We start from the raw sequence: 22,578 nt of genomic DNA on the forward strand, positions 1-22,578 counted from the left end.
AAAGACTTTAGTATTAATTGTAATGCAAACTTTAATACACTATTACCATATTTAATATAACAAACTACCTAATATGCAATATTTCCTTTTTAATGTTGAAATGTTTAGAATAGCACATACAGATTTTACCTTATTGCAATAGTGCCACGTTGCAGTATTGACACATATCACATGTGCAAAGGGGTATGTCTCTGGAAATTTAGTTTCCCAAAACTTTTCAAAATGTTGATTTTTTTTTTTCACTCAAATTTTCAAATTTCAGCCTAGGGCTTTATTCCAGGGAACACAAATTCCTGTTTCCCACCAGACTGCTGTAAAGCATCTTCCCCTCCCATGCTCTGGCTTACTCCTTTTCCAGGCAGCACAGGCAGCTCGTGCGTCAGCCACACGGGAGGCGGAGGCAGGTGACGGGATGTTTTCATGCTGGTGACAGGGACAGGAGGATATTAAGTGCAAATAAGCGCAGTCACCTGTGAGATCCTGGGCCCTAACAAGATCCCCCCCACTCCTGTGCGGGAGGTTGCATCACTGCACAGCCCTCCCCATGCACAGGACAGGAAACCTGCCCCCAGGTAGAGCTAGGACAAAGGGAGACCTACTGCAGTAAATGTGTATATATCCTAGTGCAGGCATCTGACACAGATGTACGTGCGTGCTGGGTCCACAAGGACACTGGTTTATAAATTAGTGATGCTTTTCATTCCATGTAACCACAGGTGCAGAACCAGACACCCTGCACTGTGCCTGCATCCAGGTCCTCCACTAAACCTCCAGGCTGGCTGACCTTCCCAAACCCTACATGTGGGCATGAAGGTACCTCAGCTCTGGGTCTGACCATTGCATCTCCTAAAGGGCACATCTTTGAAACCACGACTCTCAGGGCTGGGCAGCACAAAGCAAGTTCAGAAACAGAAATTCTCCCTGTCACGAAGATGTTGCTCTTTTATTGAGCCAGCCTCAGAGCCAGAGTGACACGAAGGTAGTAACATGGATTTCTGTCAGCAGCTCATGCTCGACTGCTAATCAGATCAGAGGAGACTCAGTCACGATCCATTACCTGCAGCCCTGTGACTAATTCCTAATGAGGCCTCTCAGAGCAGAGGAAGGATCCTGGGTAATTATCCCAAGAACCACACTCCAGATTAGGCAGAAAACACTCAGGTGTAGCTTTAAAGGTCACTTTGTTCTGTTAGGAAGAGTTCTTACCTTCCTTTCTTCCCTTGCTGTCTCCCTTGGCGCGGGTCTGGCCTCTCTCTGCACTGGTACCATGAATCTCCATGAAACTCATGTGTGGTTGACCCCTGAGGTCCTCTGTTCCCATCAGAAATCACAGCCTCATCCACCTTACAGTCCCTCTCTCTCCTAAGTTTTCCCTCTTCCTCCACCTCCTTCTCTCTCCCAGGTGTCTTGCTTTTTCTCTTCTCTTGTAGGATCAGATAGCCAATAGAGATATATCGATTTACCTACTTACCAGTTTGTCTGCCTATAAACTGATGTGTCTGCTTATTTAGCTGTTTACCTAGTTATCTGATGTGCAGTCCTTGGGTTTTCATTACCAGCAGCCATCATCACAGCATATAAAAAGCTTCAAATTGTTTATTGTTAATTAGGTAAGAACCAGAACTCAGTGATTTAGATAATCACCGGAATAGTGAAAACAACCTGCCTATTATTTTTAAAGGCAAATAATAACAACAATAATAATATATCCACAACATGACTCAGTAAATGAAACCCAGTTTCTGTGAAACCAAGATTAAAACAGCACTTGCCAAATTATACTCAAAGCGGAAGATGTAATGTAGCCCATTCATCTGAAAAATTAAAATTTGTGCAAGTACAAGGATTCCAGAAATAAAACCATCTGGGCAAATGAGCAATTAAATCCCACATTTCCTTATTTTGTCAAAAACTTGGGAATAACCTTAGTAAATTACACGCCCAGTGAATTTCCTCCTTATACTGAAGTTGACTTCTTGCTAACCAGCATGTATTTATTTATTAATTCAGTCATGACCTCTATATGTTGACTTCTGGACTAGATCCCCAACTGGGACTGAAGCCATGGCTTCTAGCTTCCAAATAAAACCTCTGTGACTTTTCCCAAAGATTATGGTCATTAGAGAGTCCCAAAAGCTGATCTGTAAACCTCTTACGCAAATCAGTAATTTGGGAGGGACAAAGAGAGACGTGGACAGAATGCCCCTTCAATAATAATGGAAAAGTTCACATTTATTTATATCAGTGTACATATAATGTACTGAAGTCCATCAAAATTCAATGGCAGGAGGCACCCACTGGGGTCCAGTCTGCAGTTCCTTGCGCCTTTAGCTCAGTCCCTGTTGAACCCTGGCTCTGCTGTGCTAAGGCTTCATATGAAACCACCAGAAGCCACTGGTCCTGCTTCAGGGAACTTATGGTGAAGGCAATCACAGCAAACAGAGGAGGCGAAAAGGCTAGAAAAAAGGCCACCCCTCTTTCATTTCACACACACACACACACACACACACACACACCCCTCTATGCTCAGTATTACCATCTCCCTCATTCCTGTGCCCTACCTTGCAGGTGGAGTTTGCTTTCAGTGCTTTGCAGAAGGACAGAACTCACAGAGTCCAGATTGTCATAGCTGTTACAGCCCAGGGGGCCAGTCCGAGTTTCTGTTACCTATGGAGGATATAGAAAAGAGAGAGCATTCCCTTTGATTGCAGCATCACATCTTAACTGAGAAAAAATGCCCTATACTGGATAAACATAACTAATGTGTGACACAAAAGCTGAAAAAAACAGAGTGAATTGTATCTGCTTGCTTTACGGTACTGCATGTTATTCTGAACTTGACAGTGAGGTCCTGAAGATTGATGTTTCTTCATAGAGGATCACTGGAGAACATCAGAAGCCAGTAGAGGAATTATTCCCTGGCTTCTCTTACTGGAAAGCAAGATACAGAGATGGATTGCCAGCCCACAATGGTGCTTAGTGCTCCCACAACATATGTGCATACCATCCTTGTGCTGAGGATAGATGGAGGCACAGATGACCTGCAGTGCTGTTGCTGTGGTTGTTGCTGTTGGTTTCAGCCATGGAGGAGAGCTGCTCTTCCTGAATTCACAAAGGGCGATTATCTGCTGTCACTGTTTCAATATCTCAATTCGATTTCCCATCCAGAAGGGAACAGACTCAGCCATGAGACACCACAGAACAATAACAAGAGCTGAAACCTTTCAGAAATGGCTAACAATGATGACTCCATCCACATCACCTTCCCTGGAGTGAACTCTGCAACAATAAAATCCCTCCCCAGTATAGGATGATTGCTTTCAGAGAAGGCAGCCTTTGTCTGCAGAGCCATTTTCCCTATTCTGTACGCTCTGAGAAACTCCCCTTCCTTCCTGCTGCAACTCCCAAGCTGTCTCTCAGTCCATTTCATTCCAGATGCCTCAGTAATGCCACACTGAGTTTTTCACCTTTTCTTGTACTAAATTCATCTGAGGGATGTTTAGCAGTCTTACACCCACAAGAGGAAAATACTTCTGCGTTGCATGGGGTTGCCCATTTCACAGACCTGCCTTTCCCTTCCAAAACCTGCATTGCTGATCTGCATTATCTGTCCCCTCTCCCTTCCAGAGGTCACTGCCACACACAGTGGGAGTCTCCTATCCTACATAACCATCACACTGAATGCCCACCTCTTTCCAGATATTACTGGCCCTGGGGAAATCAATTCTTCAGTAAGGTCCATAAGAGAACAATTTACTGTGGGAAAAGAGTGTGGGAACAAAACAACTTGTGATCAAAAAGACATCACACTGGCAAAGTCCTGCCCCATATCCCTACAGTACTGGTATGGACTCACAATCTTCTTTCTCTTCCCAAGGCAAGATACAGTACCTTGATTGCTCCGGTAGAGATCTGGATCTCATGGAGTCTCCTCATGGTGCCATCACGGTCTACAAAGTAGGAGGAAGCAAGCTGGTGCAATGCTTCAACGCTCTGGGTAGCGTTTCCTGACTTTCTGTCAAGGCGGCTTTTGTCCATGTACATGGTCAAGGCCTCCTCTCCTGCAGCAGAAAGAAAAGGAGATTTCAGTAAGGCCCAGGAGGCTGCCATAAAGGGTCATCTGAACAGGAACACATGATGTCACATGTTGCACCTAAAGAAAGAAAAGACCAACACCTAAAGCACTCTTAAATGAACCCACCCTTCCTCACCAGTATTGGAACCTCAGTGTAGTGTATAGGAGCCTCCTTCTCTGTTCAGCCAGAAAGGACAGGTCCACCACACTTGTAGATCAGCTCCACTAAATGGAGTAGATAACATTTTGGATGTTTATTAGCCAGCATAGCTTTACCACAACTGTTGGAAAGAATTCAGACCATTTGTCCCTCTTGAGGAACACTCTTCTCTGTGAGCAGTGCCTCTGGAACAATACACACCTGACTGGAGAAGATGCCACTTTTAAACAATTCTCTCTGACCTGGTTTCTAGAAGGAACAAATTATGATTTAAGTTGCAAATAGGACACAGGTACGTAGGTGGGTACAGGGAACAAACAAATGCTAGTTGTACCTCTTCAGCTTCTGGTTACCATGCAAAACAGCAAGGGCAGGGGGCTGAGTGAAGGAGAGCAATCACAGGAAAGAGCAAATGAGAAAGTTAAGTTAAACCAGCCACCCTTTCTACTTTTTTTTTTCTCCTCCTCTCCTAGAGTCTCATTCAGTGATTTTAAGTGGAGAGTGAAAAATATTGTGAAAGATAAGGGACAACAGGTCATTTTGAGACAGTCATCACAGAGAATCTAGGAGTGAAGCAGTTAAGACCCGACAGCACCAAACTTCCTAAACATCAGCGGAAACCTGAATCTAACAAAAGATATATGAAAAGGACACAAAGCTGAGAAGTAATATTTACCTAAAAGTTCCATTTGTGCTGTATGAGCCAGATTAAAATCCAGTTCATTCTTAACATAAGGCTGGCGTTATAGGGGTAAAAAGGTAGAATACCATCCTGCATTCTTAACATTTGAAGTTCTGATTTTAATAAATGAAGATAATAGATACCTAGGGTAGGAATGTGCCATTTCTACATAGCTCTTTTAATGAGAAGAATGGTACTTGTTCTGATTTGATAGATGAACCACTGATGAATTCATTGCCTCTGGCAATGATAGCATGGTCAAAAAAATGCATCACCACTTTTTAGGCCAAGAAATATTTTGCTCTTCAGCATTTTTGTCTTTTTGTTTTTTTAAGAGAACAAGCACTTACTTTTCTTAAAAATTCGTATTAGCTGAAATAGTTTGATTTGTCCAAATCATTTCTTTTACTGCATACATGCAAAAAAAAAAAAACAAACCACAGTAAGCCCTCCCCCTTGCTTTCCCTGGAAATTTTCCAGCTTTTATCTGGAAGCCAAATGCCTGAAAAGAAACCAAAAATATTCTGGCTGAAAATCAAAATATTTTATTAGTTTTCAGTTTTTCAAGCGATTGGTATGTTGAAGATTGAGCCTTTGGCTTTGAGATGAAAAATGGAAATTTTTAGTGTAAAGAAGATACCTTTCATCAAAAGAATCGATCAGTTGAAATCTTTTAATTGGCTTCACAGGAGCTAAGTAGAAAAGTTTGGCATGTAAAACTCTCTCTTTAATATTTTGTTAAAAATAACATGCTATCCTTTGACCACAATCAAAGTTGTAGTAGTAACACTATCATCATTGTTACTTCTCACAAAAACACTTTCCCTGGAAAATGACCAGCTTTGATGTCCTTTATCACCATTAACATTATTATGTGTTGGGCGGTGTGAGGAGACCTTGGCAGGGATGAAGGCTCTGTCACATCAGACTCCATCCACACAAACAGCAGAAAGATGGTTCTTGTCCCAGAGGATTTAAACCCCATGTATCTGATGAAACACAACAGGGGTATACAACAAACAGCCGGCGAAGCACAAGGTAATAAGATGACTGTGATTAGTGTGAGGAACAGCAGTCTACGCACACCAGATGCCTGGCTGCTGTCAATGCATTTTCAAGTTTCATCTTTGAGGCGAGTCTTACAGGGAGATCTGAAGGAAGGTCAGACTTTGTGACTTTTCATGAGGCAACTCTTTTGTCACCAAAAAGGTGCCTGCATGGAAGTTAGCCAAAAGGCCTGGGGGAAGATAGGCTGGATTGGTGCGAAAGTGGTGTATTTTGAGCCGAAAGTTTTGTGTGTCTCATGTAATGGAAGTATTTACCTGCATGGAGATGCAGCAGACATTAATGATGCTTTCCCTCCATTTCATGAGGCTGTGAAAGGAGAGGGAAGACCAGGGATAATTCTCCCCTTAGCTGCGATTCTCAGAGGAACCTGTGGGATTCAGGTATCAACCCTTCCTCAATTCCATCAGTAACTGGAAAAAACAGCTTTTTCTGGAAAAATATCATGCCTTCTTTTAATAGCCAAGGTGAAAAAATCAGGATCTTTCAGTCCAGACAAGTTAATTTTAGTAGAGGAATGTTGATATTGGAGATCCCTTGGACAGAGAGCAACCAGAAAACATGGGCCGAATTTCATCAGGCAACAACACTGGTTTCAGATCACCAGGAGATTCACCATTAGCTTTTAGTCCCCAGACAACACAGAGCAGACAATGAGCAGTTGAGACAGCTCCTAGACATCAGACAGGAGAAACCTGTGCTCTAGGGTAGCGGAGATCAGCGATTTCCCCACAAAAGCTGTCATTTTTCCTCCCTGAGGTGTTTGGACCCCTCCACTGGGAGGAAGAAGAAAAAACCAGGAAAGCAAAGCCCAGGATATTTGATGCTTCTCCTGAGGGACAGATACTGTCCGTAGGAGTGAAAAGGGCTGAGCAGAAATAATGTTGCTGAAAATCTATTCTGTATACATGTGTGCAGGCCTGGAAAAGCACAGTATCCCCATGGAGAGTGCGCATGAGAAAGCAACCCTTAGATCAAGAGAGGTTAATAGACTTTTGCTGCATTATTAAGTCTTAATTTCTCGTTTATTAAGCGGATGCTATGTTCAAAGTTGTCTTTCCTTCAGGGCTTTCCCTGCAAATTGGCTTTTAGCTCTGTGTGCTCCATCCCGGAGCATGGATGCCCTCAAAATGACCCTTCACCAATCCCTTTGTCAGAACAAAACTGGAGCAGAGCTGGTTTTTTATTAGGCTCCAGGGGAACCTGGCTGCTCTCTAGGTTGAAAGGCATCAGAGCCGTTCCTCATGTGGCCAGGTGTGAAAATAGCTGCTGTATTCAGGTGGGCTGGCCTGATCCATCACCCAGCCTCCTGGGGTCCATGCAACAGCTGGCATTTAAAAGCAAGACAATTTCCTGTGTGTTTGTCACTCGTTTGCAACTTAATAAGACATCAGGCTAAGTTACAAATAACTGTAATCCAAAGCAGAATTCTTGTAACTTTTCTGAGGAGACATAGGTCTTGGGAAAGCAAGGGTGCCAGGACATGTCTGGTTTTATATCCCAGTGGTCTTGTTTAGCCCACAGACTGTGATTAGAGTGTGTCCTCCTTGCATAATGCATGCCCAGCTTCATCTACATTTTCTCTGGGACTGCCATTGCCAAGATAAATCCTTCTTTTCTCCCCTACCATTGCTCACCATGCTCTGGGCTGATGGAGCATTTAGCACTCCTCTCCAACACCAGTTCTTGTTACAAGTCTCTGCATATTTAAATTTGTTGTGTTGTAAAAATCAGGAGAAGAAACAAGCCCCTGTGAATAATTCACAACCTCACCCAGGCAAAATTAAAAATATATTTTACCATCAAAGGTCTTTCTTATTTTGAATACCCATGGATGTGAGTGGAAAGAAGAAAAAGGCATGTCAATGGGAAGAAAAGTAAACCCACTAAACCAGTTCTCAACACTTTACTGGATTCTTACTTGGCTGGCTTGGGCTCTGTGAAATATGGCCCTGAAAAGCAATTTTCTCAATAAAAATGAGTTTATCTTTACGCAGACTTCATTAAGGCAATCACTTGTATTCTTCAGTGCATGGAAACCCACTTTCACATTTCTTGCTGATGGAGTGGATGGTTTGAGTGCTTGGACTGGAAGAGCAGCTTGAGGATCTTTGAAGGACGTTTGCCATACGAGAGGCCATTTGACTTCAATGGATCTGAGCCAATTTACCTACCACCTAATTTGTGCATGAATCATATGCACACATCTAATCTCATCTCTGTCTCATCCCAGTGTCTGCAGAATGCTTTGGGAACAGACAGATGGCCAGAAATTCCTCAAAGTTCACTGCAAACTTCACAGTGCGGCAAGGCTGGAAGTCAGGTACATTAGAAGAAGCAACAGCCACAAATTTTGTACTAGAATTAAGACCCTTGACCGCTGCAGAATCGCTCTTACAGATAGTAGTTCTCAAAAAAAGGCATTTAAATATACACCCGAAAGGGATAAAGAATGGCAAAAAAAGTACAAGAGAGAGAAAAAAAAACAAGTCAGCAGCAAATATCAAGAGGAGCTGATTTTCACCCCTCCTGTTTTTAACAGTCAGTACTTGAAGTGTTTATGCAGCACCAACAGCCGTGCATGCTCATGTGTTAATGGCCCTACAGCACTCTGTCTTATGTCATCACCGACACACCCTGCTTGCACATGCAAACTTCTCTGCTGTCCTTGCCTATTTATTTTGAACTTTACTTAACTATTGTTTTTTTCAGAAGTCTACTCCATGTTACTGCTTTCACTTATGCATTCAGCACAGGCCTTTCTGGCCGTCTCTTTCCCTGCTGCACACACTCCCTGACCAACTCCTTGAACTCCCTTTTCCGGGAGCTTTTTAAAATTCCTCCAGTTCCATCAAGAAAGGCTGCTTTTCTCCCTGCATTTGGCTTCATTCTGAAAAAAACAGAGGGATCAACACATTCTACTGTCAGTTTAAGGACAGAGGGGCAGGAATGACAGACAGGCTCCCCGGCTAAATGAAGCGTGTTTATCTTGATACACACCAGCACACAGACGCCATTGTCGGAGGAGCACAGGTGCACACGTATCACAGATGCTGAACTCACACGCATTGCGCCATGAATTCATTTGCAAAGGCTATTCGTACTCTGGGGATTTTCACACCATCTGACGGGCTTTGGCTGGGGGAGATGCAGCCTGGCTCTGTGCTACCAGCCAGTCTCCATGCGGCATGGCCAAGGTTTGCAGGTGCTGCCCAGTGCCTTCACCACCCCACCGCCAACACCCGTGTAAGAAAACAGCCCAGGTTGCCACCTACCTCCCAGGGTAGCAGAGATGAGGATGTGGGTGCCGTACTTTTTGATGATGGTATCAATGAACTGCTGTGTGGTGGGTCTCCTGCCCAGGAGGCGGATGCTCCTCTGAAACTCAGGCATCAGGGGCAGTGGATTGTGGAGCAGGTCCCTCCGCTCGATGGCTGTGTTCCTCACCTTCCAACGGGCAAACTCCCTATGCGACAACACAGAAACACAACAGGGGTCAGGTTTTGAGTCTGGAGAGGCAGGGAGGACCACCAATGGCAGGAAAGGAGGATGGAGAAGGGGACAATCCTGTTGGACATCCCCACATGGATACACACGTGAGGCCACAAAGCTAGACAGAGGGGAAGGGGGAGGAGAGGAAAAGCAAGACATTACTGCACAGTAACAACACACTTTGAGGATCAGGGGCTGGGGCGATGAGGAGTTAGCCTCAGAGTCTCCAGGGATGTTTGGCAGAGGGCTGAATTTTTCTACAAAGAAAGCAGGCTGGTCCTTTCACCCTCACACATTTTGCGGTCTTACACCTCTCCATAAAGCAGCAAATTCTGATTTCTGTCAGAAAAAGAGCTGGTCAGTCAGACAGACTGTAGATCTAGACCAGTCTGATCATTTCTATATCCCTGTGTCCACAAGACTTCCTGGCATGATTTTGCAAAGCAAGGCTGAAGGAAACACACTTTTTCCAAACATCTTAATCTTTCAGCACCAGGAGTGCAGCAAAAGATCATTTTGAAAACAATACATTTGATAAGCCATCTAAAAGGATCGATTCAGTTATAAGCAGAGGCCAGGATGAAAATGGAGGTTGGTTGCTTTTCTTTCTTTTTTTTTAAAAACCCCCCTATAAAGTGATTTTCAAATCCCTTCTTTTAAACTGATAGCAACTGGATAAAAATAAAGTTAATGTTTGCAAAAGCAGCTCTTTATTGCAGGTATCCATTTTGAAACGACACAGAGGGAAATGCCTAGAGAAAACCTTGCACACCTGCGATCTAAAAATCAGGCCTCTGAAATACATCACCAGCTGAGCACCTAAAAGATGAGAAACCTATTAATGTCTTTTGAAAAATATTGAGTAAGGCCGTCTTAAAAGGAAAGGATATTATATATAACTACTCTCCTACAACTCACCTGCACTATCTTAAGCTATCTCCCAGATAATCAAGTCACAAGCTTCTCTGTCACTTTTCATTCATTTATTCCTGTAACTCAGGTTTAAGACAAAAATTTCATTTAAATAATAGGAATGACAATACCTGGCACTGACGCAGCACTTTCTATCAATGTGTGTCAACCAGCACTGGCAATCCCACTTTGCTGGTAGAGAACCTGACATGCAGGCAAATTTAGGAGATGCTCTAAGTCTGTTGCAGATCCAGGATCACAAAACAGATCTTTTTTTTTTCCCAGGTTGATTCCACACCCAGTCCACTTTGTGTGTGTTAGGTTATTTTTCTTAATACAATTATTTATTTTGATTGCACCTCATCACAACACCCCAGGCTGCCTAACAGCAGTTGCATTCATCAAAATAGCAAAGTGCCAGCTTTTTACTTCAAAATATCTCCTTACACCTGAGCTAATATCCCTTCTGTAGCTCCCACGCTTTCACAAGCCAAGTAAAAATGCCAAAGCAAAACACCCCTCTTACCACATCCTAAGAGTCATTAGTGTCAAACCTTGAAATCAGTAGAAACGTCAATCTTTCCTAGAAAAACCTCTGTCAAAAGGCCAAAAAAGCCCCGTACACCAGGATCTTAATACCAGGAGTGGAGAAAACATAGGCCATTGGCTCCAAAGTTCTCAGCAGATAATGAATACATTACCAACCTCCATGTATTCACTGCAGAATACAGGTTTTTTTCTCTGCGCTCCCAGAATAGTGTAAAAGCCCAGTACTTAGTATCTGTGGAAGGGATATGTTTGGGGGTCCCACAGTTGATTTTAATAACAGGTGAAACCTTAAAAGGCAATTAGCTTCTCTCTGACACTACACAGAGAGGTTGCTCTAATCACTACTGATTAGAGTTGCAGTCCCAGGCCTCCCTATACAAGGCAATCCCCTTTGCATGAAGAAGGAATGGTCCCTTCAGCACCTACGCTGCATGAGAAGATGCAGATCTGGATGCTAAAAGGCAGGCAAGGTTTTATAATAAATAGAGGTTCCCATGTTCCTATTATAAAGATCATAACTAGCAAGCACAGAAATAATGCCATCTGTGCTTCCTCTCCAAAGAGACAGTTATTACTTCCTGAAAAACTCAAGCACACTTTTGCTCTGAGATTACTGCTTCCTGCAAGCATTATCAATAAAGTCAGGAGTGACTAGAGCCCTCCAGAGCCAGCATGCTTTCAGAAAGGGCTGGGGGAATGCTTCATGTTCCCCAACAAAGCACAGAGAGTTTGCTTTTGTTACTGTCAAGTCCAAAGCAAAGTCCGTAGAGCTGAAACATGCAACTGATCAATTAGGGCCCTGTTGATATATCAGCACCCAAACCCTGGGAGTGTCTCCATTCAGTCAGTGTGTGGAGATGGACAGGGCACAGTTACAATAGGATCATGGAGTGGAAAGCAGTGGGCAATAAAGATGGAAGAAGGTAGGAACAGAGAAGTAAAATTCAGTAAACAGTGTGTTCAAAGGGAAACTGGGTTCATTTTTTACATCAGCTCCAACATCATCTCATGACACCACTGTCAGGAGGCAAAAGGAGGAGTTTAGAAGAAATTATTGCCATATCCTCAGCCTTGCCTGATGCCAAGGGACAATTCCAGTTGCCATTCACACAGTAGACAAGCCCTTGGAATAAGCCACATCTAAAAAATCACAGTGAAGGAGACTTTTCCACTCAGTTCTTATGCATGACATCCCTCCCCAGGGCTTCCTACTCCTAGGGCATATCATTGAGGTAAAAGCCCAGTTCTATTATACTCTCCAAATGCTTGGATGTGTGGCTTCCACAGCTGATGAGAAAAGCTGAGCAAATACGTTATGATGAATAATTTATGCAACTAACTTAGATGTTTATCTTCTGCTCATAGAATATCCATGAGCCAGTTACAATTCCCTCTAATTTATGCATTATTTGAATTTACTTAGTGACATTTTTTAAGCTTGCCTTTTTTCTTTAAGGTTTTGCATAGAGTTTGGCTGTATTCTTTCTTTGGGTGCTGTTGATTGGTTGGGAATGGTCAAGCAAATGATATGGTATTATTAAGCTTCCTGATTAGTGACCACAAATACATCTTAAACTTGGCTTTCCCAGTTCCAGAATATTTTACATTGAAAGCAGTCCCCTAAATACTAGCAGTCTGCCATGCAACCCGTAGAACTCTGTGCTGTAAGATGCACCCGAGGCCAAGATTATGATACAATTTCGGAAAACAGACTTAACATTAATGGATATGGATAATGAAATCATTTATTATTATTGAGGTGATAAAGAGATCTTTGCAGGGAACAGTATAGCTCTGGCCTTAGGCAATGATCCAACCTGTAACTCCTTAAGTCTGTGAAGAAGCACCCCCATGAACAAGTTTTCTATTAGCTTTCAGTGCTACTTACTTGCATTTTTTTGCCAAAGCAGCTGCTATTGACCAAAACTGAATCCATGGCACTGGGCTAGGTAAGCATGCTCTCGTGTTTGTCATCACTGAATCCTTGAATCTGTGAATCTTTGGAGGATCTACCAAGGCCTTGGATTCATGGATGATGTGTGCAAAAGGGCAGTGAAATCATTCCTCCCAGAAATCACTCAGATGCCATTTCACAGATCATCGCTTCTCAGAACCATCAGTGACACCACAGTCTCAATGCCACTGACTGGAAAGCACAGGTGAGGCCTCTACAGGTCTCAAGGCACTTTATAAAAGAGAAATATTGCACTGTTCCTTGCTCATTTTCCAGTTGAAGAAGTTGCAAAGACTTGACCAGGATTATGATGGCACCCCATGATACAGTTAGATTAGTACAGAGTATTCTGACCCTCAGGGGAAATCCCTAGCAAGGACTTGAACTTCTGCCAGTGGGGAAGCTTTTAAGGGCTTTGGAAAGATGATAAACCTCTTAGCAAGGAGGAGGAAGAGTCTGTATCCCTGATGCAGAGATGGGATAAGGAGAAACTATGACCTAACGTCTGAGTAGTGGGGGGAGAGGCACTTGTCTATGCTCTAATGTCTCGCCGGTGTAGACAGCCCATGCTAATGTGGAGCGTACCCAGGAAAATGCCTGCCAGGTCAGCGGAGGGGAATCTGCACTCTAATGTCTGGTGAAAGCACTGAAGAGCCTACTCTTCTAATGGCTGAAGGGGTAGGAAGCGGGGGGAAGGGAGACGAGAGGAAATAGAGGGATGAAATACTGCCTGAGGGAGGCAAATACACATAGTTCAGGCCTTCCTCTCTGTCACAGTAAGGAGATACATTTTATTTGTATATGTCTATATCTGAGAAAAATATTTGCCCCTTCAGAGCTTGTGTTAATGAGCTCGCCATCAAGGCCATGCATGTCAGAGACCGAGGGAGCCACTAAGGATGTCTCAGTGCTCATTAGCACTATGACCCCTCCAGGGAAACAGAAAAAAGGGGGAAAAATATGGAGGAGGGAGGAAAATTCAAAAGCCTGAAGTGGGTATATCACCCAGACCCCCCACTGCACCAGCAGAGAGGCTAGCAGAATCCAAGGTCTTGAGCATCTCTACCCAGGGAGGGAAGTCTGAAAGAGAGAGGCCATCAGAGCAAATTAAATTCCCCATCTTCAAATGGCCAAGGCCACCAAAGGACACAAGTGAAGAAACAAGTTCAGTACAGACCTCGGGGGCTGGCGCTGGAAACCAAAAAGAAATTAAATGCATTAAACAACGGTTGAGACAGTCTCTTTGAAAAAGGAAAAGAAGCAGAGCAGGAAGACACTGAACAAAGCCTCTAACTGTCATGCTAACTAGAACACCCCAACACCTCCTGCTGCAGGATATATTGCCTTCAGGGCAGTTAGCACATCCCACTCACAGCGCACGTTTGGCAAACAGGACCAGCCCCATCACTCCCTGGAAACTGGGCAAAGAGAAGGCACCAGCTCCTTTCTGTTCAGCAGTTCTTTATCTTTTTTATAGATCATAGCTCAAAAGCCATCAACTGCTCCCATAGGTGATGAGCAGACAGAGCCTTTCAAAAGGTGGCACCCTCTTCAGTAACAGCAAGATGCAAACGTTGCTTAATGTCCTCTACCCGGCATACTGCACACATTATTGAGTCTCTGATGTCAGTGGGATCCCCAGGCAGAGACAGAGAACTCCTAGAGCCTTCTTCTCTCCTGGATTTTGGTGTACGCACAATGGCATGTGCCTAGACATATCTTTGCCCCTTGTTTTCACCTAAACACCTCACAATCATTAAGACAGATGTTTTTGGACACCCCTATGTATGCTGCAGACAAGTGTTATTAGCTGTTAGAATGAGTGTGAACCAAAACAGGCAGATTTTAGGTCTTGCTCAGGTAAAAAACAAGTTTTGTCTTAGCATCAGGAGCTTAGCCCAAAGTCTTCCAGAATCCTCCCAGATGCTCCTACAACAGAGCTGTTGGTTTGGGGTTTTTGTTTTGTCTTTCCTTTTCTCAGCCTAATTGTCCCAGTCATGGGCTGTACAAAGTCACGTTTATCTGCAGTCGCCAGGGCGATAGCTCTTCCAGGTTAGTGTGAGCCCTTGACTGCAAACAATGCCACGGGGGCAGGATACGAGCATAACAACAGCACTATAATGCTTATCTTCTACTGCCAGATCTGGCTTAATATGAGTCTGTACAGGGTATCTGTGATTACGGTGGGGTCAGTGACGTTTTATTTCTAGTCTGTGCCCTCAAAATGCCAGACAGCCCCAGGCTGAGCAGTGCAATATTCCTTTAGCAGTTTCCTCTGCAGCTTGGCCTCTTCTCTATCTAGGCCAGCATGAAGAAGTCAGTCTTCAAAGCTGAGCTTTTCAAAGGACCTACAAGAATGAGTTTCCTGTGAGGGTTTGGCACTCATCCCCCCTAATCTATTTAAGAAAACTCCACTCCATAGATTCAAACTAGTTCCAAATTAGAGAGAGGATGAAGCTCTGTCACAAAAGAGAATAAAAAAATACAAAAACCTAATTCCATGAAAGTATGAAAAAGAAATCACTTAAGCTGAAAGTCTGACAGCATTTTGCATAACAACCAGGCAAGCAGACAGGCTCACGTATGACAGCTGGCAGGTGAATTAGATAAATAAATTGACTATTGATCTATTGATAAATGCTGTGGTGTCTGCAGGAGTTTTATTCCTATAAGGGCATTTACCTGGGTAGGACTGAACCCAAGGAGAAGACCGTCAGTGTTTGGATGATTCAGCAGAATCATATGGCAGAAATAAAACAACGCTGTTGGACTACTTACTGCTTCACCTGTCTCCACAGGACGATGGAAGATCTTCTGTTGTTTTTAACTTGGTCTATACTTTGACCGTGTGTTTGGTGTTGGCTGAGGTATCTGAAACCTCAACTGCTTCCCCTTTCCTGGGTAATTATTTAGCCTGTTGGATTTTCCTGTTACAAACAGAGTTTTGTTTTCATCTCTCTGATATTCTTCTTAAAAATATTTAATTGTTCCAAGGGTTGAAAACTTTTTTGTAGAAGGAGAGGAAGGTAACTAATAGGTCCAGAATGACATGAAGTTTTCAAGAAGGAAAAAGAAAGAAAATTGCTTCAAAGATAGGTGGATTTCATGCAACCTTGAAAGCGCCTTGGTAAACAGATTGTTCCAGTACCAAATTAAAAACCAATCAGACAGACATGACTGAGTCTTGTGTTCTCTCTTAGGATGGGACTACACTTGGGTCTCTTAGGAGGCAACATGTAATTGTTGGGCACTGAAAAGATCGATTTGTTTAAAAAAAGATGAAGCTGGAATAAATTTATTACTAGAGAGTCAAAGAAGAGTGATTCAGCATAGGTAAGTACAAGTTAAAAGATAGGTCATTAAATTTGATCATTACTAAGTTTGCTTATTATTAAATTATTAGATTTGACCATGGTCAGGACGTGGCTATGATTCCTAGCTCTGACTTCAAATCTAAACATAGCTACCATTGCAATCAGGCAATCACAAGCAAACAGAGCAGGTTACTACCCCTTCAGCTGAATGGGGTCACCTCCAAGTTACATGTTTATGCATCCTCAGATAACACATAGTAACTTCTAGACTTCTTCAACACAGAGTAAACTCACCAGCTGCCTTCATCTGTCATCTATTGATCTGTTCCCATATTTCTCCCGAGTCAGCTGCTACAATTCCCTTTCATCACATCCATCAGGTTACAGTGCAAACTACTTGTGGGACATTTATTCTGCTCAACTTTCCCCATAATGCTCTTTGTGCTGATTTAATTGCAAAAAGCACACACCTCAGGCACTAGAGATACCCTTTCCAACACCAGCCTGTTTAAGCCTTGTCCACCCTGTAGACTTGCTTGTAAGTAGTTCCCATTACTGTTAACACCATTTCAGCTGTTTTCAACATTGGGCTGACGGCACTTCTAAGCCACTACAACTTACATAGCTGTTGATACTAGCTGCTAGAAGCCAGAGTGACATCTCTACAAGAGCTCCCAGAGTTGTTAGCTCCGCTGCAGCTTAACAAACATTATCAACAATAGGAAATGTTCTGTTCTGCTGCTGTTTTCTTCCTAAAAGCTTACCTAAACCAGACATGGTTTATTAAGCTACCGAGGAAGCTATTCTAACAAGCTGCAGGGACCTGTGCTCCAAGCACTGGAATGGACAATATAGACACCCATTGCTTTACTGTGAATTATGATGAAAAATCATGAGAGAGGCAGCCAGAGCAATTCCTCACTAAAATACCTGAGGTAGCCTAGAGAAACTCATCTTTGAATCAGGCATTTTGAGTTCTATAGTTATGAGTACAATGACACTGATATTATTTTTCATAGCATGGTCTCCTAGATTTATGTTTCTATGAGTTTGACCCAGAATTTGGGATCAAGTAGATCCTGGGAAGTCAAGGAGCTGTCAAGAAGATGCTTTCAGAGGGCAGCACTTTTGAAGCAATAGATGGAAACATCCAAGTCATTGGAAGGAATTTTAAAGTAGTCTTGAAGAAACCTGGAATAACTGGTACAATTTTAGGTTCTCTTCTCCACACTTCTTCCAATTTCCTTCTTGTACACTTCTTCGATCAACACATGATCTTTGTCCAGAGAGCTGATGGCATACATCAGCCAATTAGACTTAGCCAACAACAGGTTGGAAGGGAGGCTAAGACACAGGATGGTCAGTCAGTTAACTAAGGCTGTATAGGAGCATGGGACATAGACAGGAGAAGGACCCAGATTATTCAGTCTTGTGTTGTAGCAATTGGTATGGGGGAAAAGAAAAAAACAAACAACAAAACAAAAAAGGAGACCCTTTCACACTGAAGTGTTTGTTTGGACTCCTCTTATGGCTAAGTAGTACATGAAAGTATTTAAATCTGTTACTTTTGAAAGTAAGTTTGAAATAGAAGACAGGCAGACAGTTTTTAATTTATAGAGCAGATAAAAAAATCACCCAGGGGAGAACTGGCTCATGTTAAGTAATGGTGAACACTCTTTACCCCACAGAGCCCTTCAGCAAGCTAGGCCTGCCTTGCCCCAAAATTCACCATCTAGATTCACTGCTTACCAGTGTTCATATGAGCACAACAGCATGAATCAAAGGCTGTAACAAGAACAGTTTGGAACAAGTCATTTCATTAAATTGCACTTGCTTCATTTCTTGAAGATATAGGTGTGTGGACTACAGGCTTTTTTCCTCATTTTAGCTGTAGCAAGCTGATAACCTCAGCCTGTGACACCACAGCCCCAAGCTTTGCTCTTTACTTATCATGATTCACAGTTAACTCAGATGAAAAAACTGTGAAAAATGTGGACTTGAACCTTAATTTCTCACGTTACAGGCTAGGGTACCTGTCTACTGCACTACTGGCAACTTAAGCACAGCATTTGTCAATGCTGGGAAGGTAAGTATTGGAAATTTAGCCTTGATTGCCCTTTTTCTCAAAAAGCACAAAATTTTCTCCAACGCAGCATGCAACCATGTTTCAAAACTTGAAGTGTTGTTAGAAAATGGAGCCATCACCCCCCTCTGGTCAGTTGTGCTACTCACTTGGCAAATGCTCAAATTCACCATGTCGGGAGATAAAAAAAAATTATGTTAAAATACAAAGCCCCCCGTTGCCTCCTACACCCAGCAGTGCCCTCATGGCAGTCCTGGCAGAGCCATCTGGGCACAGCTACCACACTGGTGGGCTCAGCAAGAGAAGGCAGTGACAGGAAAGCTGTCCCCTCCCGCCCACCCCCTCGCCCCTGAGTCATTCTCAGCTGATGGAGACGCTAGCAATCCTGTAAGGCAGGTACTGGTGGGTGGCTTGGATGCCTAAAGGCAGCCAGTTGGCAAAGCCACCCGTTTACATCAGGGATCTTGTGCTGCAAGCCAGCTGAGGGGCTTTTGTCCAGGTTAAGTGAAGTGAAGGGGGTCCATACCCTTCCCTGCCAGTGAATATCCTTCAGCTGGAAGGGCATGCTCCAGGCTGCATGTAAAGAGTATGTAGGGAAATCATGACCTGCAGAGATGCAACAGGACAGACAAACCAATCACTGCCTGCTCCTAAAAGCATACCTAGATCTAACACATGGTCACCAGCCTCAGAATAACCCAGAACATGTGATGAAGAATAGCATCCTTCATCACCCATGCCGCTGCAAGGGACCTTGCAGAAAGCATTCATGAGTACATGGTGGAGGTGTAAGAGTGCAAGTGAACAAAAACTGTTTTGACATCATAAAATACAACCACACTCCCCTCCCACACTGATCTTTCCTACTTTATTCCTTTAGTGTTGTGACATTATTTCCTCCAAGTTGGTTTAGGAGAAAGCAGTGGTTCCTTCTCATGGTTCCTCAGAACACCCATTTCTGGGCCTTCACCCTAAGAGCTGTGGCTCAACATCCCTTTGGTTTCCAAGCTGTGCTGTTATGTTCAGGCCACTCGCCAAGGGCTGCTATTTTAACAGTGACATCCAGCAAGCAGGGACATACACTGTTGCTATATGCAGAGACTGTCCCCTCTCAGTATAGGATTCGGATGGTAACCGGGCCTGAAATTACTAGTAAAGGGTATAAGGTAAGAGGCAAAGGGCTAAAAAAAAAAAATTAGGATGCAGAGTATAGCAGCAGCAAAATTCAAGCCATCCATAATCAGAGACATTTTTGCTTTGTTCAAGATTAAAAAAAAAAAACCTGTCCCAAAAAGCCTGTGACATTTCAGAATTACAGTAAAATTGAAGAAATTTTCTCTAGGAAAAAGGTGACCCATTTCCTCAGACTACATCCCTCTTTAGCAAAAAAACTGAACACAAGCTGTGAGAAAGCCTTGAACAGTCCCTGGTTGCTCCAAAATCTCATTTCAACAAAAATCAGTTTTGATGTATTTAATTTTCATTCCTAGTCATGCCATTTCAAACTCAGACATGTTTTGATGAAGGAAATAAAAAGACTACAATAAAATAAAAATTCAGAAACTCTTGAAGAAAGGCAATCTTTTTGCATTCTGCAAAGTGGCCTGCAATAAAAAGACAACCATGATTTTTGTGCAACATTTCATAAACGAAAAGCTTTGTTTTTGTCCTGTGCTATCCAGGGAACAGAGACTAGTGAATGCAAATGCTTTTGTTTTCTGAGATCTGTTTGTGAAGCTCTGAAGCACTTGGTTATTCAGGCACATGCTTAGCAATTTCCCAATCATGAGTCATGTTTCCTTTAGCTGTTATTTGTGACTTTGATACACAGATCTCAAAGCACTTTTAAACAAATGTGTCATTGTAGACAGAGAAGCTAAGGTAGCAGGAGATGAACAGCTTCTCCAAGGAAAAGACCCAGAATACAGGACAGCCATGAACAAAATTAACTCAGGTCTAGAGGCAGGACAAAGTATTTCACCAGCAAGAACTAAAGTAAGTGGTGGGGTCATGGCCAAACTCGCTGCCCATTTTGCCTTTGCCCATCCTGCCCAGGGTCCTTGCTGCCTGCACAGGGCTCAGTTTGGCAGGCTGCAATGCTTCCCACAGCATACTCAATAAGGCTAAGGGTCAGGGTGGCAAAGTGCAAACACAACCCCACAAAGGCCACAGAGGACAGAAGCTGGGCAGAAGTACGTGCCTATTAGAAAAATCACCACTGCACATAGATTCCCAAATCCCAGCCCCTTGGGGAAGATGCAAACAGTGAAAAAACATGAAGTGGAGAGAGCTGGAGTCATGCCACAGGGGGAGTGTTGGACCTGATCTATAGCAAAAGCAAGAGGGATCAAATGCACACCCCTGGCATTTATCTTCCATGAGGTAATAGGACCCCAAAGGCTGTGAAATCAATCTAATGAAATGCAAACCTCTTCCTTCAGAAGGCTATGTCGATTGCCAGCTCCACTGTGTTCCAATCAGCAAAGAATAACATACTGGATGGTCTGGGAGAGAAGGTTGAAGACCTCTAAGGCCTCCAGAGATGCTAGCCTGTACCACTTCAGGTTGTGCCTGTCCAAATTCCTACAATTTTATGAATATACCATAGCCAGGACAGTTTTAGTGTAAAGAGGACCATCAGAGTGCTTCCTTAACCGACTAAGCCTCAAACACACCTAAAATAGCTGAGAGGGGTTGTTATACTCATGTTGCGGGCATAAAATCTGCAGCATGGTGGAGGGAGTTCAGTGAAAGGGCAGTACATGCAAACTGCCTCGCAGTGCGCACAGAGCCACATAAGCACCTGTCTGCACAAATGGCTTAATTCAGCTACAAAGAAAAACCCACTCATGCTAAGTTCCAGATGTGAAATTTAGGTCTCGGAGAAGTTAAGAGCAAAACTTCCTCAACTTCAGTGCAGGCAGCATCCAGCCCACATGCAAAGGCAGTCTTAAAGCCCAGCAGGTCTCTAAGCTGCAAGCAGAGCTCCTCTCCTGTATGAAAATTTAGGGTTTGGGACAGCAAGCTGGAGCCAAGACCTGCTGCCAAGCAAAGGGCACAGTCCCCTTCCCTGAACACAGGGCTCTTTCCTATAGCATAGGATAAAGCCAGCTGCAGAGATTTATAGCCTCACCATTCAAGGTCTATTTAGGGGGAAAGAGAGGTCAGCTGTGTGGGGAGGGTTGGGGATTTGGGGATTTTTTTTTTTTTTTTTTTTTTATTTATTTTTTGCAGGGGAGTGGTGTTTGGGGGTTTTTTGAGGGGGAGGTTTGGGGTTTTTTAAGTTTAATAGGCACTTAAATAGAGGGTGAAGGGGACTCTTATGGCTCAGATTTTCATTTTGGCTTGGAAGGTATTTGCTTTGCGCTTTTATCGTGGCTTGGGAATCCTTTGCTGAGTCTGGGTGAGAGCTTCTATGAGGTTGGTTCTTTCCCTCTCGCCTGTGCTGCTTTCTTTCATGGTAGGCTTTTTTGTTTGTGTTAAGTTAAAGTCAGGATCTCTCTGAGGCAAGATACTGGAAACTTAGTCTGGGGGGATCAGATGCTGCAGAAAAGCTAAGACCTCCCTTCATGGCTATTTCAGGGGGCGAGGACTGGGCAAAGTGAAAGCGGCAGCTCTTATGCTATCTAAAGCCATAGATATGGCTGAATAAGGGATGATGTGCTATTGCACATCTGAGCCTCTACTCAGAAATAATGAACTGGACTCCAGAATTTTGAAGCCCATGCATATGTATATATTTATCTGCTGAACAAAACAACAATATCTGCAATGCTTTTTATGTGCCTTCTGGGTTTTGAGATTTAAAGACTCATATTGTCTGGTTTTTCTTTGCAATCCTAAAAGATACCCTATTCTTATTTTTTTAAATGGAAGTTGTGAGTTATACAATTATATGACTCAAGCCTGGAGTACTTAAAGAAGACAGGAAAAAGCTAGTATGAATACGCCAACTCTTACAAATACTGGAGAAAAAAAAAATTAAAAATCTGTGCAGTCTAGTAGAGCGCTGGTCCTAACATTTCCTGCTATGGAGTACAAACCTCACAACTCCCAGTGCCTGAGCAAGTGTCAGGAAGAAGGGGGACAGGTGAAAGTCTGCCTCCTTGCCAGGGGCTCAGTAGTTATCCCCTGGAGTATGGCCCTACCCTCTCCTGAACTAGGTAAACTGCCCAATTAGCTGAGCGGCTGCTCAAGCCAGCAGGATGCTTTTTAGCACAACCCCTCCAATCCAAGATATGCAATATTTTTCTTTCTCCTGCTCTTTGGCGGAGTTGCTTCCCCTCTTCACA

At 43.3% G+C, this 22,578-nt stretch overlaps 1 protein-coding gene across 1 annotated transcript in view; it reads right to left on the bottom strand.

Moving 5' to 3' along the window:
* BRINP1 (BMP/retinoic acid inducible neural specific 1) overlaps positions 1-22,578 on the bottom strand; it is an 89,589-nt gene that overhangs the window by 18,661 nt on the left and 48,350 nt on the right. Inside the window, exons 3-5 of the mRNA XM_074891341.1 lie at positions 9,258-9,448; positions 3,892-4,061; positions 2,562-2,667 (exon numbers count right to left, since the gene is read on the bottom strand). Coding sequence (XP_074747442.1) covers positions 2,562-2,667; positions 3,892-4,061; positions 9,258-9,448 — 467 coding nt within the window. The remainder of the gene's footprint in view (positions 1-2,561; positions 2,668-3,891; positions 4,062-9,257; positions 9,449-22,578) is intronic.

This window comes from Strix uralensis, chromosome 21 (genome assembly GCF_047716275.1).
Source record: "Strix uralensis isolate ZFMK-TIS-50842 chromosome 21, bStrUra1, whole genome shotgun sequence".
NCBI classification, from domain to species: domain Eukaryota; kingdom Metazoa; phylum Chordata; class Aves; order Strigiformes; family Strigidae; genus Strix; species Strix uralensis.